General features: G+C 36.8%; 1 protein-coding gene across 2 annotated transcripts in view; it reads right to left on the bottom strand.

The window, feature by feature from the left end:
- Positions 1–19,745, bottom strand: part of TRAPPC9 (trafficking protein particle complex 9) — a 964,950-nt gene that overhangs the window by 783,401 nt on the left and 161,804 nt on the right. For both annotated transcript variants that reach the window (XM_027844988.1, XM_027844994.1), the window contains one exon: positions 5,648–5,793. In XM_027844988.1, the coding sequence (XP_027700789.1) occupies positions 5,648–5,793 (146 nt within the window). The remainder of the gene's footprint in view (positions 1–5,647; positions 5,794–19,745) is intronic.

Raw genomic sequence — 19,745 nt, 5'->3', positions numbered from 1 at the left:
CAGTCATGTCCAATTCTTCATGACCCCATTTGGAGTTTTCTTGGCAAAGATACTAGAGTGGTTTACCATTTCCTTCTCCAGATCACTTTACAGATGAGGAAACTGAAGCAAACAGGGTAAAGTGAATTTCCTGAGATCACACAGCTTAGTAAGTGTCTAAGGCCAGATTTGAACTCAGGAAGTTGAGTCTTCCTGACTCCAGAGCCAGCATTCCATTCACTTCGCTCCCCCTACCTGCCCCACTGGATTGGATACAGAGAGGAAACTGGAAGGAGGGAGCATCATCAACAGAAAGAGGGAAATTAGGAGGAGGGGTAACGTTAGAGAGAAAAACGAATTGTTTAGGGCAGATTAAGTTTCAGATACCTACAGGACATCTAGGTAGTGACGTAGAGCATACAGAAGTGGAGGGAGATCCACAGGATAAAAGACAAGGACAGTGGCTAATCAAACTGGAACTGGCTAATTAAAGGATCAAGATTATGAAGATAAGAAAAGGAAAAACAAAGTAGGAGCACTGGTTGAGGAAAGCAAGGTGGAGTAGAATGATGGAGGGTTTCAGTGAGGACAGAAAATGAGTTTAACAGATTGAGGCACAAAGAGAGCTTGAAGGACAGGAAATTATAGTCAATACAGAAATATTAAAGCCATGGACTGTGGATAGTGGGAGATGAAAGGCTTCAAGTACAGACTAAGCAATGGACTGGGTATCTATTATCCAAGTACCAGCCCCTAGTACTACAGCCCAAATCAATACATATGGCTAGATATATAAGTAAACAGTGTAACACACTGATGTTAACTATTAAGTAATATTATCTTAGGATCATGCAAGAGGGAAACCCAGAAGAGAACAACTACAAGAAGAGTGTAAGAGGGTGAAAAATGGTGTGGCCAATAAGATTACAAGAGTTCCAGGAGGGAAAAAAGGAAGTTGAGGAGTTATCTATTTAGAAACAAGAGTGGAACCCATGGCCTCTTAGGTCCCTCTAAGATTTTGCATTTCTATTACAACATTACTCTAACGACAACCCAAATAACCATACCAACAACTTGACTTAATCAATGGCTCACTGTTAAAAAATATCTGATCCATCCATTATATCTATCACAAAATTTATCACTTAAATTCTGGTCAATGAATAATTATTAAATGTCTAATATACACAAAGCCCTGTGCAAGGCACAGTGGGAAACAGAAAAATAAATAAAACATGGTTCTTGTCCTCATGGAATTTATTATCTTATATTGTTACCTAATATGTCCATTATTATGAATCAAAAAGGAGTTATCTTTATAACGAATGTTAAATTTCCTTTTTTTTTTTCCTGAAAGGGACCTAAAGAAATAATCTAGTCCATGGGTGGGGAACCCGCAGCTTTGAGGTCACATGTGGCCTTCTACGTCCTCAATTGAGGCCTTTTGACTGAGTCCAAGTTTTACAGAACAAATCCTTTTATTAAGGGAATTTGTTCTATGAAGTTTGGATTCAGTTAAGGCCACACTTGAGGACTTAGAGGGCCACATGTGGCCTCGAGGCTGCAGGTTCCCCACCCTTGAATTCTAGTCTATGGTTTCTTAATGTTTTCTGAGAGATGGACCACTTCAGCAGTCTGGTAAAATCTATGAACTCTTCAGAATCATGTTTTTAAATACACAAAATAAAACATACAGAATCATAAAGAAAACCAATTATACTGAAATATGGTTATTAAAATATTAATAGCTAGCATTTACTAAACATTTACTAAATATTATAAAAGCAAGCTTAGAAAGTTAAGAAACCATGGTCGGTCCACCACACTCCCTAAAACATAAACTCTTTTTATAAAGTCATGTAGGAAAGGAATGAGACTTCTCCAAAATGACAGAACTAGGAACACAGTGTGTGAAAGCTGCAGAGAGGGCAGGCTTTAGTTAAAAATAAGAAAAGTTGTCTTAACAACCATAGCTGTTCAAAACTGGAATGGGTATCTAAAGGAGACACGTGGGTTCCCCATCACTGGAAGTCCTCAGGAATGGATGACTACCTACCAGGGATGATTTAGAGGGGAAATCCTTTTCAGATATGAGTTGGCTTTAGATGCCCTCTGAAGTTCCTTCCAACTCTGTGAATTGCTGATTGAGGACAAGTGGTTATCCATCCTCTACTTGAAAAAATTTTCAGAGTAGGAAACTCCTGATCTACCTTGTAAAGTTCATTCAAAGAAATTCAACAAACATTTATTAAATACTGGCCAACAATATGCCAAGTACTATAGTAAAAAGCTAAAGATTTTATCCTTGTCCTCAAGAAGATAACCATCTACTAGATCAGCTCATTCCATCTTTAGCCCAGATTATTAGGAAGTTCCTTCCAATACTCAGCAAAAAAATGTCCTTCCTATAATTTCCACCCATTGGGCCCAGTCCTGCCTTGCCCTATTTTCATGAGAACAAGTTAAGAAGAAAATAAATGGTAGGATGGGGTGGGGTTAGGTAAAGACATAAGTTTAGCTAGAAAAGATCAGTTCACCCTAATGAACTCAAAGTAGATTAAGTACAGACAAAACTGCCTACCATTTAATCTATTGTGTTTATAATAACTGGAATACATTGCATTGTATCTGTTTCCCTGGCAATCATACCAATTAAGCTGGCAAACCATTTATCAGGGGGCTGATTAGGTTCATTCTACTGTAGATGATATGGTTATTATATTAAATGCTCAGAATAAGTTTCTTTGAAATGCTTTTAAATTTAGTAACACCAGGAAAACAAGTTGGGATTTAAATGAGCAATCATGAACATTTGCATCATCTTTAGAATGATTTCAATTTAGATCTCTGAATAAGTTTTTAAGGCAAAAGCTGTATGTGTTTAGATATGGTGTCAGGTTCAGAGACTTCTAACTTCCATAAATCTGGCACAAGCAAACTTGAGAGAAAAGGGTAAAGTCTCAAAAGGTGTTATAAAGGACACAACTATTGCCGACCGTATGACAGAGTTCTCATTGCCCAGTCTCCCTTGATGTATACTATCCTTAACACTTTTATAAGCTTATACTACAGACCACTACAAAAGACTGTAACCAGGGACAAACAACAAAGAAAAACAAATACAGAGACCTATCACCCAGGTACCTAGACTCACAGTCACATGGCTCAGCCACATCTAAGGTGTAACCTGCTCTCTCATTCTTCTCCCTGTCAACAAAATCAGCTCCCAAATTTAAGAAACACTAGTGTAGGTCAAAGTTTAAAGAGGTCATTTTCAAAAGATGAAATTTGAGCTATCAATACCTATATGAAAAAAAGTTTCCAATCACTTAAGGCAAATTAAAGCACCTCAAATCCAGTAAAATGGCAAAGATTCCAAAAAGATCTTTTAAAAATGTTAGATGGATTGCAGAAAAACAGGGATATACTGTTGATGCAGTATGAATTGGTCTAGCTGTCATGGAAAGCAATTTAGATATATCTCTAAAAGCAATATATATATCTATATCTATATAGATATAGATATATAAACAAAGTTAATATACATTAACTTTGACCCAGCAAAACTACAACTAGGCCAAAATCCCAAAGAGATCAAAGAAAGAGGAAATATATGTATGCATGCATGTACGTATGTATGCGTGCATACACATAAATACACACACACATATAGTTGGTTGTTTTAGGTTTTTTTGCAGTGGCAAGAAACTAGAAAGTAAGAGGTATACATTACTAAGGAATAGCTAAGTAAAGTATGTTAAGTGAATGTAATGTAACATTATCACACCATAAAAAATTGTGAAAGAGATGGTTTCAGTCTTGTGCTGAACCAGAAAACTGATACTACTTGCATGAACTGATGCAAAGTGAAGAGAACCAAGAGAACAATTTATACAATAACAGCAACACCGTAAAGACAAACAATTTTGAATAACATAAGAATTAATCAATGCAGTGACCAATCATGATTCCAGAGGGCTAATGATACAGCATGCATGCTACCCATCTTCTGACAAAAAGGTGATAGACTCAAATTCAGAATGAGATACATATTTTTTAACATGGCTAATTTGAGAATTTGTTTTATTTAACTATGCATATTTGTTATAAAGGTTTTGTTTTTCTTCTTTTTCCCAAGGGAAGAGTTGGAGATGTAGGAGGGAGAGAAAATATATAAATGCTTATTAATTTGAGAAAATTCAAGAGGAAAAAAAAAAATCAGCCCCCAAAACAACATTAATTCTGCTTTTAAAAACTGGAACAACAAACACCCTGGGAATGAGAGAAACTGATGCTTGCATTAGGGCTACTGACAGCAACTACTGTCTTTTTGCCCCATGGCTCAATTATTCTGTCTTCCTGATTATGGTTTTCATACATACATATATATATATATATATATATACACATATATATACATATATATACACATACATACACACACATACATATATATATACACATATATACATACATATACACATATATAAAGATAGACAGATAGATACACACACACACACACATACACGGTAAATCAATTCAAATAAGCAGATTTTATTGACTATTAGGTCTGTCCTGGGCACTATGGGACAGTACAAAAGAGGAAGAAAGCAAGGACCCAGTCTTCAGGGGGCATATATTCTTTATGTAAAATAAGACTTATACATATGAAATAATCAGAAAAAGATGTGATATTAAGTTTCATGAGGGCAAGAAACCCTTTTCATTTATTTTCTTTCTCCTATTCCAAAGAGAATTTACCTCTTAGTAAAATATACCAAACATGCTTCTCCCCAACGAATTCAAGGACAATTAGCAGCTGAAGTATAACTAGTGGAGGATGCACCCTGATTACTCAATTAATCAATAAGCAAATGCCTATTATATGCCAGACACTAAGTTAGGTGCTGAGGAGACAAAGACAAAAATAAAACAATCCTTCCACTCAAGAAGACTATATTCTGTTAGAAAAGAAATATACACAAATATAAGTAAATGCAAAATATATTCAAAGTAACTACAAGATAAATTTGAGTGGGCAGTAGCAGTAAGAAGAAGTTCATGAAGAGGAAAGGAAATAATAATATACATGTGTAGTCAGAAGGAAGAAAATCTGAGGCATTGAATTCATATCCATAACATCATGTCTGTATACTAAAATTTTAAACCTAAGTAGTTGAATCTAGTAACTTGAGAGGTAAAGATAATGATTTCTGTTTCAGAGATGTTGAATTTGAGGTATCCATGAAACACTCAGTTAGAAATGCCCAATAGGCAGTTGGTGGTAAAGGGCCAGAGTTAAGAGATTAAGACTAGATATATAGACTTGAGATGATAATTAAGATTGATGATAATTAAGATTGACTTGAGATGATAACAAAGAGATGATAATTAAACCCACAAGATTAATGAAGTCAGCAAATGGGAGAGTATAAAGAAAGAGGGAAATGAGGGGAAATAAACCAATTTTACTATGTATTTTGCAAATCATGTCTATATGCAAATGCCTTGCAGACTGGCTAGACATCTGAAGTACTGTAGAAAGTCTACAAAAGGAATGCATGCACAGTATTAAATTCAAATACCACTCATTCGAATCAAAGGGAAAAAAAAGGGGTGAAGAAAATGCAAATCCCAAAACATGGTTCATAGAGCTAAAAATACCCACCTATTTTCTTGCTTCGCTCTTCTCCACGGTTATGTGCAATAATTGGAGAGTAAATGAAGGGGCTCTTGGTTGACATGTTTTGACCCAGTAAGCTTTTCATTTTCTGGGGCTGAAGGCTGGCTGGGAGGTTCAAGAGTTTCACACGCCTATTGATTCAAATGGAATGAAAAAAAAAATTACAAGCTGTTTTTTCCATTCAATTTCAGGTTAAACATGAAGAATTCCACTTGTACAGGAAAAATCATTTTAGCAAAGTAGTAGATAATAATAATAATAGCAATACTAGTAGATAACAATAATAATGATGATAATCACTCACAATTAATGATAATAGCAAAGTAGTAGATAATAATAATGATGATGATAATCACTCACATCTATCACAAAATGCTTTCCTCACAACAACCCCAGAAGGTAAGTAGGAAAAATATTATTGCCTTTTTACAGATGAGGAAAGTGAGGCTCAGAGACATTGCCACATAATTACAGAATGCTAGAACTGGAAAAGACCTCCAGGTCACCTTGACCAAGAGCACACACAGCAAGTAGAAAAGAAATAATTCAAACTTGGGTTCTCTTATTTCAAGTTGATTTTTTTTTCCATCACACTCAGTGAAACAAAAACCAAAGGAAGTGCTATAAAATAATAACACAAATCAAGGTAATGCTATAAGAACTAACAAAATTTACTAACGAAGGAACAATATAAGCCATGAAATAAAAGCCACCATACTGAACAAGGGTGCAGCGACCCGTTGGGTCTTCTGTGCTTAATCATCATCATCAGTGTCCTATCCCCTAATTATGGGTGTGCCTGTGTTGGCACCTTTTCTTTGTATTCTCTATTCCTTCTGCCTTGATGACTGTATTAGCTTCCATGGGTTCAAGTATCTCTAAGAAAAAGCCTACCAGATCTACACATGCAGTACTAGTCACTCTCCTAAACTCCAGTCTTGCACCACCAACTTCCTACAGGCCCTTTCTGTACAGACATCCCACAGACATCTCAAATTCAACATGTTCCAAATAAAACTTTATCATTTTCTCCCAAATTGAACTTTCTTCCTAATTTCCCTATTCCTGCTGAGGGTATCACCATCCTCCCATTTATCCAGATTCCAAACTGTGGAGTAATCCTAGACTCTTCATTCTCCCTGACCCTTCACACTCAATCCGTTCCCAATTCTTGGTGTTTCTTCCCTCACACCTCTTATATCTGCCACCTTCCTTCCATCCACACAACCACTTCCCTAATTCAGTCTCTCACCAGCGCTCACCTGGGCCATCGTAATAGGCTCCTAATTTGTCTTTATCCTCTCCAGTCCATCCTACATATAACTTTAATACAGATATCTCTAAAACACAGATCAACCCATATCAGTTTATTGCTGAAAAAGCTTCAGTAACTTCCTAGTTAGCAGAATGGGCAGAGTGCTAGGAGATCTGAGTTCAAATCCAGCCTCAGACACTTATTAACTTTATGACCCTGGGCAAGTTACTTAACCTGTGCCTTCCTCAGCTTCTTTAACTGTAAAATGGAGATAATAATAGAACCTACCTCCTGGGTTGTTATGAGGATTAAATGAGATACAGTTTGTAAAGCACTTAGCACAGTGTCTGGCATATAATAGCGGCTTAATAAATGACTATTTCCTTCCTTCATTCATTTTTTCCTTCCTTTCTTCCTTCCACTGAGATCAAAAGGAAACTCATCTATTTGAAATACAAAGCTGGCTCTAGCCTAACTTTGCAGGCTTACTGCATCTCATTGCCCTTTGCAAACCCTATTACTGCAAATCCTAAAATAAAAGCCTATGTCACACTGCATGTAAAAAAAGCTTACTTGCTACTGTCCCTATGCAACATTCTATCTCCTATCTATATGTCTTTGCATATTCCATTTCATCTTCATACCTTTACATAGGATTTGTCTGTCATGCCAAGTACACTTCCTTCTCACGTCTCCATCTGTCACATCCTATATGAAGACTTACCTTTCTCCCCGGCTCTCACCCCCCCCAACCTTCCTGCCAGCTGTTACTGCCTCCCTACTTCCAGAAATTATCTTGTATTAACTTTGCATATTTTTTATTTTCTTATCTATGTACCTACTGCTTCTTTGACAGATTATAAACTCCTTGAGATCAAGGAGTATCCATCATTTTGTCTCTGTATCCTCAGTTGTTGTTCAGTCATTTTTCAGTCGTGTCTGACTCTTCATGACCACATTTGCAGTTTTCTTGGCAAAGATTCATTTATTATACTTCAGATATTAAATGACACATTTGTCTTTTCCTTCTCCAGCTCATTTTGCCGATGGGGAAACTGAGGCAAACAGGGCTAAGTGACTTGCTCAGGGTCACATAGCTAGCAAGTGTTGGAGGATGGATTTGAACTCTTCCCGACTCTAGTACCAGTGCTCTATCCACTGCACCACCAAATGAGAAACCAGCACATGACTTCCCAGCTGAATATGCACGGTACATAACTAAGTACCATGAACAGCTTCTAAGATTCTTAAGACCCTATATGTGAGAAAGCATACAGTTCACTGCTATCACTCATAAATACAAAAGTGGATTTCAGAATAAGTTGTTCTCAATCAAAATTATTTCATCATTCGATTATACCTTCAGACCACAAACCAAAGACTTTGAAGAGAGGGTTTAAAGAGGACATGATTATTGCCATTGAATAGCACAGTAAAGAACAATACTTAGACATAAGGGAGAGAACTAGAACCAAGTACAAAGACTCAGATTTCTGCTCTAATTACAGAGATTTCTAACAAAGAAACAAATGGCTCCCTTGTGAGCAATGAATCTCTGTCACTAAACATGTTCAAGCAGAGAAAACTATTGTAAGAGGGATTCATGTTTCATGAAGAATTTGGAATAACCTTGGAAGGTAATTCCAAGTAAAAGGTCCTATGATTCTATAAAATGGTATAGTCACCTGGCAGATTGATATGTAATAACCTGGTATACTGGCTTTAAATAGCTTCCTCCCCTATGATACTCTCTGGATATACTAGATTATAAACTCCCTCAGAGCAGAAATTAGGTTTCATTTAATCCTTGTATCCCTTATCTCCACAAGGGCTGAGCACAGTGTACTCTACATAGCAGATACTTAAGAAATATTAAATGAATTAGATGAATTATTAATTAGATGAAGTAAATTAACGATTCTGCCTCTAACCTACCATAATCATAGAATTCTGCTATACAAGAAGCATTTAAAGGAATAGCACATGAGACTCTTTAAGTATGATCAGGAAAGAAAGTTACATATTAACTGAACATGAACACCTGCTCCTATTTGATCATTTCCATAAAATGTCATCTAATCATATTTAATAACTGAAGTATAATGAATAAAGAATAAATCTTTGTTGGAATTGCCGGTAAAAGACCTAAGATGTTGGAAAAGTAAATCAATACTAATGTAGAACAAATAAGACCACATTTGGTATATAATTATGCTAGTGGTAACACACAGTTTGAAGAATAATGTTTTCAAAGATAAGTTATTTTTAGAAGTTCAATATGGAAAGTGTTGGCATTTTTAAAGAGCTTAAAAATAGAATCAAGTAACGCTCCTCTAAATGTTATATTTAATTGGAATCGAGTAAAGCAAGATTAGAACACTAATTAGTGAAGAGTCATGTAAATCTGAAAGCAAATTTATTGAGAGGAATAACTCAAAATACATTTGCTTATTTGATTCTTAATTTGCTGATCCAAATGTTTCATACATGGAAATTAATCGATGCAATTGATTCTCTAACCAAACTGCATCACTTGTAAGTCACAGTGCAGATCCCATGCCATCTCACTTCTCTTTCCTTTGTTGAGACTTTCTCTGGAATACCTTCTCCTCCCATCTCCAGTCTAATAAAATCCTGGCCATACTTCAAATCACAATTCAAATGCTACTTCCTCTAGGTACTTTTACTTGATCCATGTTCCTGAAATCAGAAATGTTCTTCCCATCCACAGATATTTCTAGGCTACTTGTTTTGCTTTTATATAATTCACTTAAAACATTCCACTTTGTATCATTATTAGTTGTGCATATATTGTATTCCCCTACTAGGTGGCACAGTGGATAGAATGTTGGGCCTGGAGTCAGGAAGACCTGAAACTCACTAGCTGTGTGAGCAAGTCACTTAATCCTGTTTACCTCCGTTTCTTCCTCTGTAAAATGAGCAGGAGAGGAAATAGCAAACCAATCCAGTATCTCTGCCAAGAAGACCCCAAACAGGGTCACAGAGAGTCAGACATGACTGAAACAACAATAACAACACTAGATTGTAAGCTCCTGTAGAGCAGATGTTAAATTTTTTTTTTTTACTTTTCTATCTTAGCCAGTCCCTAGCATAGTGCTCTGTGATTAATAAGTATTTACTGAATTGAACTGATATCAGGCAAAATAAATAAACCATAAGGGGTATTAACTCCATAAAAAACACCAGTTAGTCATAGTCAGCTTTCTATCATATTTATATGCACATAAGTTTGTATATTTCATAACCTATTAATGTATAAATTCCATGACTGTAAGAACTGTGTGATTTGTTATCATTATACAGCCAGGACAAAACAAAGTACCTGATCTTTAAAACAACTTAATGACTATTTGCTGAATTTGCTGAAAAAGGGGACAGAGAAGTAACAACTCCAATCATTTTATAACTTTAACCAGTGTATACCATCAGACACTTATCAAAAGTTCTAAATTCCCAAGAGGAGGGTATGCCATACCAGATACTAGGAAACAGTCCACAATTATATAGTACTTTACAGGACTTTGTTACTGTTCAGCCATATCCAACTCTTCATGACTCCATGGACCTCAGCAGGCCAATCTGTAGGGTTTTCTTGGCAACACACTAGAGTGGTTTGCCATTTCCTTCTCCAGGGGATTAAGGCAAACAGAGGTTAAGTGACTTGCCTAGGGTTTCACAGCTGGAAAGTGTCTGAGGCAGGATTTGAACTCAGGTCTTCTTGATTCCAGGCCCAGCGCTCTATCCACTGCACCACCTAGCCACCTATACAGGATTTACGTCCTTAAAATCCTACATTTGACCTTAAGCATCTCAATCTATTGTCCCCTATCTTTGCTCCATTCTACAAAGCTTTGATCATACTTTAGGTTGGCATCATCTCTAGTCTAGACTACAACAGTCTTCTAACTGGCTTCCCTGTTTCCAGTCTCTCCCCTCTCCACAAAGCTACCAAAATAATTTTTCCAAAGCCCAAATTTGTCAAAGATGACAAAACAGTTTTTCTAAAACTTAGATCTGACAATGTCATGCCCTGCTTCAAAATCTTCAGTTGCTCTCTACTATCTCTAGGATAAAATAAAAATTTCTCAGTCTGACATTTAAAGCCCTCCATAGTCTGCTTCCAGTCTACCTTTCAAGTCTTATTTCACATTCCTCCCCAACAAACAATCTACTTACTAGTCAAAGTGGCCTACAAACAACTCACCAAATTTTACATTCTGGCTCCCTTCTCTATGTCACTGCATAAGCTGTCCCCCACATCCCCTAGAGTGGTTAGCGTTCTCTCCTTCAAATTATCTTGTATTTATTTATCAGTGTTTTTTTTAATCTGATCACAGATTTATGCTCTTTAAAAAAAAAATGTAACTGGGTGGTTGGTTTTTCCCCCCTGGGTTTAGCAAGGTGCCTGGAAGATACACAGTGCCTAATAAATTTTTTGGATCTATCTAATAACTATTTAATTAATCTGTTGAATTAGATTGGATAATCCTGTACAACATATAGCTGAAGTATGATTATCTTCATTTTATAAATGAGGTTAAGTGAAGTTCTGCGCAGTAAAATGACTGCTCGAAGATCATATACCTAGTAAATAAAAATGGAAAAACTTGGATTCAAACATGGTTCTCTTGACTCATGCACTATAACACAGCCTTCACTTAAGGAATAGGAATATAAAGGATAAGGAATAAGAACCTAATGTCTCCCTAGGATTTAAAGTCATTATAACTGAGTAGCTTACTAAAATCCTTTAGCAAATGGGGAAAAGGCAGAGAATATCATAGCATGCAATTCAGTTTTCACCAGGATTGCTATGAAATGTGTCACACATTAATAACTGCAACACAGAGAGAGAAAGGAGGAAATTTATCTCAATGAGCTGAAAACTGGCTATCAGCCAAAGAAAGAAAAAATAAGCATAAATATCTTATTCTGTATCTAGAGAATGAGAAAAGAAGTTTTATTCTTAGAACAGCAACATGTCTTATATCATGGTAAGTAACAATGAGAATCCCACAAATCCAGATTTACAACATATGTGTGGGGTTAGGCATTCTACAAAAGGATTCATCATCTTATACATGGATTCACCAGAGGAGTCTTTCCACAGGCAAACTCCCCCTGGTGAATTTAAAACAAAATATGATTATAATAATAGTAACAATAATAATAATAATGGCAGCTAGCATTTATATAGCTCTTTAAGGTACGCAAAACACTTTACATGTTCTTTCATTTGAACCTTATAAAAATTCTGGGAGATAAATGCTACTATCATCCCCATTTTACAGATAAGGAACCCAAGGCATGGAATATTAAGTGACTTGCCCAAGATTACACATATATAAGTGTTCAGCAGAGTGTCTGGCACATAGTAAGCATTTGATAAATATTTAGTGATTGAACGAGGCAGAATTTGAACTCAGGTTTCCTGACTCGAAGACCAGCACTCTATGTACTGTACTACCAAGATGCCTAAATACATGAGTTTTCCTCTTTCCTTTTGAAAAGCAGGATGGCAAAAAAAAAAAAACTGTAAATTTTGCCACATGCAAATTACATAAAAGACTGTTTCACACAGAGAAAAGAAGACTAAGAGGATCATAATAATAGTTGCTTTCAAGTATTTGAAGCAGTATCAGGTGGAAGGATTGAAGTCGTTCTGTTCATCCCCACAGGACAGAATTTGCAACAAGTTGCAAAGGGATGGCTTTTAGTTCAATGCAATAAAAAACTTTATAACATTTAGAACTATCCAAAACTGAATTTCTATGACACAAGATATAATTTCTCCTCCACTAGAACTCTTTGAGGTGAGGATAGCTATGTCTCATGGATGTTGTAGAAAAGATTCCTATTGTGGTTTGGGTTTAGAAACCTCTACAGTAGCTTCCAGCTACAGATTCTGTGATTTTGAGAGAAACAAGGGATAAGTATTAAAGAATTGGGGCAGGGGTATGTGTGGAAAGGGGAGGATTGGGTATAAAAAGAACAGAAATGGGGGCAGGGCAGGTTAGGAAGAGCTTTTGCCAAAGAAAGGTTTTTGTATTTGATCCTGAAGGTGGCAAAGAGCCACTAGAGTTTATCGAGTAGGTGGTGACATGGTCAGCCTTACTAAGATCACTTTGACAGCTGAATGAAAGATGGACTGGGATGAGGGGAGACTTACTGCAGGGAACCCAATCAGCAGGCTATTGCAACAGTCCAGGTGTGAGGTGATAAGAACCTACAGCACCTGGTGGTGGCAGCGTCAGAGGAGACAAGGGGGCATATGTGAGAGATGTGACAAAAATAAAATCGACAGGCCTTAGCAACAGATTGGTTGTGGGGGTGAAAGAGTGAGGAGTGAAGGAGGACACCTAGACTGCAAGCTGGGGTGACTAAAAGGATAGTGGTATCCTCAACAATAATGGGAAAGAAAAGAAGCCAGGGGATTTAGGGGGAGGTGGGGAATAATGAGTTCAGTTTTGGCCATGTTGAATTTAAGAAAAGAGGAGGTTGAAGTTACAAGTGTTGCATGATTTTTCAAATACAATATAGCTTATTCTCTTCCTACTATCCAATCCCAGGCTTCCTGATCAATTCATTGTTCACTTGGGATGATTGTACAAGATATATGTTTTGACAGATATACTATGGGTTGTCCAAATTGCTTAACAGCCTGGATAATTAGTACTCTTTAACTACATTTTTTTTTCATTTATGAAGAGTTAAACCAAACTTTTTTGAATGATTATGGATATTTACACGGTTTACAATTTTTATGGCTTAGGGAAATCAGTACAATGTCATTGGCAAATAGGAACATCTACAGAGGAATTCCCTTTCTATTTGGACTATGACCTCCACATCCTCCATGACCATGCCAAATACCTTTGCTGAGTACATAGCTCTGTCTTACCAATCAATACAGAGTACGGAAGGAATAGGGGGTGGACTTGTGATTTATTGGTATAAGTTATTTCTTGTAAGGGATTTCCTTTAACATTCAGGTCAGCATCTTTCCAGCAATTTGTAGTTCTAGTTGGTGAATTGCCTAATATCACATAGCCAGTATATGTCAGAGTCAGGACTGAAACCCAGGTCTTCAAGGCCAACCTCCTATCCACTACAGCAGGCTGCCTCTCCTTTAGCAGTACTAATCAAAAGTCAAAGTTATCTCTATTGTATCTTTCCAGGAATCTTATGATTATAGCACAAACATGGAAGAAATATTAATGAAGAAAAGTTTGTTACGTAGTATCTTTGTTTTACTAGATTAAATGTGCTTTTTTTCTGTTAACAAGTAGTCGTGAGGTTTTATATTCTCTGTACTTTTCAGTGAATCATGTGACTGCAGTTTATGGTCTACTGTAGAATATCAGTGGCAGAAGCCTGCTTGTTCCCTTCTTATAACTTTATTAAGTATATCTCCCACATATGTATTTATTATTCCCACAACAATTTTATAGATAATGAGAAAGTAGACAAATGAGTCAGTAATTTTAATATTTTCTCAGGCACCTTTTTTTTTTTTTTGTAATAGAGCTTCTGTTCCACTGGGACAACCTTGCAAAACCCAGGATCACATCCATCATACATGAGAAACAGGACTTTTGTGAAGAGTGTAGGACTTTACTGGAAAGAAAAACATAAGATATCTTAAGGATTAGAGCTATCTAAAAATGGAATTGGTGCCCCAACAAGTATTGAGTTCTCCAGCACTGACGGTCTTCACAAAGTGACTGAATAGCAACCTGTTGGTGATTCTAGAGATGTACTTCATGTTCTGAGTTAAAGTTTAACTTCTGGAATTCTTCCCAATTTTTCAATTAATTACTAAGGGAAGTCACAACTGTAATAAAGGATGGCACAATGGAAATCAAAAGGGAATTAGCTGTAGATGTTTCTGTTTACAAATGACACTGTGTTACAGATGACAATGTGATGATTGCACTAAATCCTGGAACATGGTAGAGCCTCCTGATATCCATAATAGTTCAAAGAATTTAGCATAACTAACCACAAAGAAAAAAAATCTAATTAAAGAGTACTTATTATCCAGACTGATATGTAGTCGAACAACCCACAGTGTTTGTCAGTTATCATTTATTAGGCACCCACTATGTGCCAGGCACTGTGCCAAGTACTGGGGATACAAAGGCAAGAGCAACCCCTGCCCTTGAGGAGCTCACTTTCTAATGGGGAAACAACATGCAAACAACTAAGTACAGACCAGATATACACAGTCTAAAACAGTGGCAATCTCAGAAGAAAACTAATAGCAGTAGAGTGGAAGAGGAAAGTTCTTTGGAAGAAGGTGAATTTGAGCTGAATCTTAAAGGAAGCCAGGAGGTGGAGAGGAGGAGGGAGAACATTACAAGCATAGGGTACAGAAGCCAATGAAAAAACAGAGAGTCAAGAGATGGAGTGTCATTTGTGAAGAACAGCAAAAAGACAGAGAAATATATTTCACTTAACAAAGAAATATGAGGGAAAGTGGAGAAGAGGTGAAGGGGAATAAGACAGAGAGTAGATTAAGGGAGGGATTAGTCCTAAGCAAAACAAATTCCAGGGATATAAAAAATATTTATAACTATTTTGGAATGGCAAAGAACAGGAATCTGAGAGGGTGTCATAAACTGGGGAATGGATGAACAAGTTATGGTATATGAATGTGATGGAATACTATTGTGCTATAAGAAATGATGAACAGGACTATTTCTGAGAAACCTGGCAATATTTTATGAACTGATGCAGAGTGAAGTGAACAGAACCCAGAGAACAATTTATTCAGTGACAACAATATGGCAAAGACATGCAACTTTGAAAGCATTGGGAACTCTGATCAGTTTAACCAACTACAATTCCAGAGGAATAAAAATGAAACATGCTAACCACCTCCTGATAAAAATTCAGAATCAGATCTAAAAAATATTTGGACATGGCCAATATGGAAATTTGTTCTGATTAACTACACATTTTAGTAATGGGTTTTGGTTTTCTTTTTGTTCTCAATGGGGAATAAGGGGGAGATTTGAGGTAGGATGGTTATAAGGCAGATTTTTGCTGACTGAAAAATGTTTTTAAAAATTTAAAGTGAAAAAAAGATATTACGGGGCAGATAGGTGGCACAGTGGATACAGCACTGGCCCTGGAGTCAGGAGGACCTGAGTTCAAATCCAGCCTCAGACACATAACACTCACTAGCTGTGTAACTCTGGGCAAGTCACTTAACCCCAACTGCCTCACTCAAAAAAAAAAAAAAAAAGATATTACAAAGTTAATAATGTCTCTTAAAGTCATATATCAAATGGAACTTTTTTGTACCATTTTTGAACATCTCAGCTTCAGCATTCATACATATATCCCAGTCATTTTCAAAATTAAAATGTACTATGTTCAGGACTTTTTCTGCAGAGATCTTAGTGTTATAAAGTCTTTCAAACTAAGTAGAATCTGAGAGCTCATCCAGTCCAATTTACTTATTTCACAAATGAAAACAAGTATACATGAACAATAACTTGCCCACAGTTACATTGTCAAAGCTAGGACGAGGCCTCAGGTCTCTTGAGTGCCCCCTGAGTACACTTTCTACCCCAATATGTTTCATCTCCAATTCTGCCCCTTTTTCTCTATGAGCTCCTTGAAGGCAGAGGTTTTTCCTTATCTGTTTCCCTAGTGCTTAGCATAGTGCCTACTACATAGTCAGTGTTTAATAAATGTTTATTGACTATTGAAAAAGACTATAAGCATCTGCTACCCAACTTAAGATCTTTCTACAACTATTTATTCAAAACAATAACTCTATTCAGTACTGCCAGCAATACAAAGATAAATAATACACAATACCCAACCTCATAGAACTGTCTAGTCAGAGAGATAAAGCATAAATAACAGCTGCCATTAATATAGCTCTTTAAGATTTGCAAAGCACTTTAAAAATATTATTCCATTTTATCCTCACAAGAACACTGGGAGGTAGGTGCTATTATTATTCCCATTTTACAGATGAAGAGACTGAGGTACAAAGTTTAACTGACTTGCCCAGGATCACATCGCTAATGTCAGAAGTAGGATTTGAACTGAAGACTTCCAGACTCTGGATGTAGTCCAGAGTTGCACCTGCTGCACCACGTAGGTGCCTCCGATAAAAATAATAGTTAATACTAATAGCTAACATTTATATAGTGCTTTAAGGTTTGAAAGGTGTTCTATATTTATTATTATCACTTGATCCTCACACTTGACCCTCCCTTGCAAGGGAGGTGATATTATTATCACCGTTTTACAGATGAGGACCCTGAGGCACAGACCACAAATAAATTGCTTGCACAGGTTCACACAGCTGCTAAGTACCTGAGGAAAACCTTGAATACAGATAAACAACTTACAAATTAGATTAAAATGAGAAGTACAAAGTGTTATGAGACAGCAGCACTGGACAGTAGAATGAGCAATGAACTTGGAGAAAGCAGAGACCTGTGTTCAAATCCTGTCTCTGATTCTGATACACATATGATTCACAACCTCTCTGGGTCTATGCTTCATCGAGATAATGAGACACTAGCTCTCTGAAAACCTTAAGCTATATAAATGTCAAATATTATTCTTCAATCAGATGGAAGAGGAAGCATTTGAACAAGTCTTGGGTGAGGGCAGGGAGGCAGAAACTAAAGAGGCTGAAACATTCTAGGCAAAGAGAAGACCACGAGCAGAAGTGGAAAAGCACAGTACACGTGCAGGGGACAGAGAGTCTTCCAGTTTGGCTGGAGGACAACTTCCTAAAGTTTAACTAATGTTGTATCCTGGGGCAAAGGCAAAGCACAGCTAATTTAGAAAACTACATTTAATTTTACATTGTTTTTGAGGCATGCTCCTTTCCTTCCTATTTCACAACAATGTTACAACATCGCTCTTAAAGAAAGGTTTGAGTTTTGTTGGACAGACTACAGCAAAGGTTGGCAGACCCCACCCCAGCCCAAATCCCACCCAGTATCTCTGTGGCCAGAGTTGGTTGACTCCTGGCCTAGAGTATGGTGATTCTAATAAACAAGCCTCTCATGGACCAGATGCTGCTAAGTGTCATCATGGACACAACACTGGCCTTCCAGTGACAATATGACAATCCATATGACAATCCTGCCTCAGGCACTTCCTAGTTCTGTGACTCTGGGTAAACTCTGTCACCTTCAGTTTTCTCATCTAGAAAATGGGGAATAATAACTACACAAGAGACTTTTACTTTGGAGGGCTGTTATGTGAATAAAATGAAATAATATATGTCCAGCATTCTGTTCAATTTAAAGCATTGTGCAAAGTTAGCTATTATTAGCTACTTGCTATAAGGAAGCAAAAAACTTAAAATGATTTTTGGTGCTTATGAGGCACAAAATACCAAACTTGTTTTCACAAATTCTGGAGCAATCACTTAGGAGGCTTGATTAACAGTTTAGATGATCTACCCAACACAGTGCAGGCCTCGTCGTATTTTTTAATATTTCTAGGATATCGTAATACTCAAACTATCCATATCTCAGTTATGAATCTTACTCAATAACCAGCCATTTCCCTTTCCAGGTATACATATGTCCTCAATAATACTTTGTCATTAATCACTTGCCATTCATCACTGGTACTATGTGGCAGACTGCTTAAATCCACCATGCCTCCTTTGAGTTCTTTAGCAACTTCACTCTTCTGGGATCCTAACATTCTTTGACTTGTAGCTACTGAGCATCACCAGGAAAATACTGAAAATACTGGGATGAGAGAACGTTTTTTTTGGCCAATAAGCTGCCTGAGGAGAGAGGGGATGAAACATTTTTTTATTGTGAACATATTTTTACTATGTATTAATAATGAAAATATTTATGTACTACTAATTTGTTCAAATAGTAAATGGTGACTTAATAAAATCTGTCCACTTTGACGTAGTCTTGTGCTACTTTGGAATCTGCAAAGACCCTGACTGAAACAAACAGAAATAACTGCACAACAGGGACCCAAAGGTGTTCTAATGCTGCTTGTGAACCGCAAATGATGCCAGATGTCTTCCATTTAACCAAATACACCTTCGGCAGCTGACTGATTGTAAGCTTTAGAAACAGTAGACAAATATAAACTGAAAGTATCACTGAGAGTTTTCTGCTGTTTTTTATCTGAATTACAATAGTATCCAACATAGCTGCTAAACACTGGACAATATGTGAGGTCAAAAGCACATCCACATGTTCTTCCAAATGATGCTTTGGGTCCTACTTGCCACCACTCTTTACTGCCAGCCATTCAGATGTCATATTACTTTCTTCTTCTACTATTTTATTGTAAGCCTTAGCTAATTCCAACAACTCCTGTACTACAGATTCATTGAGTGCATAATGTTCACTGTAGTTCTGAAATGTCAAACTTAGCATCCAACTCTTCTTATGCAAATTTAGCAACATCTTCTGTTCTATCTCATTCTTCTTATAGTTGATAGTAATGGAGTAATAATGTCTGTTCAGTCCATGAACTGATACCTGGAGACATGGCTGGTTTCAGTGATCCAGATTGGAAGTTGTTTGTCTGGGTTCATGTTGCAAGACCATCACATTACCTTTCCTTTGACACTCTGAAAACACCATGTATTTAACTAGGTGGGATCAAGCCCTTTCTCCTCTACCTGATTCTGACTCCAGGACATCTCCGGTATCTATCCAAGGTAAACAAATTAATGGACTAATTCCAAAGGCTGTTCATTCAGCTGCATGTCATAGTTGAGCAATATTTATTTTCCATATACTTAGTTTTACCACTGTATATGGTTAAACCAATCTCTTTTACATT

This window comes from Vombatus ursinus, unplaced genomic scaffold, assembly GCF_900497805.2.
Source record: "Vombatus ursinus unplaced genomic scaffold, bare-nosed wombat genome assembly UNPS02005236.1, whole genome shotgun sequence".
Classification (NCBI taxonomy): Eukaryota; Metazoa; Chordata; class Mammalia; order Diprotodontia; family Vombatidae; genus Vombatus; species Vombatus ursinus.
This window is presented reverse-complemented; position numbering and strand designations above follow the sequence as displayed.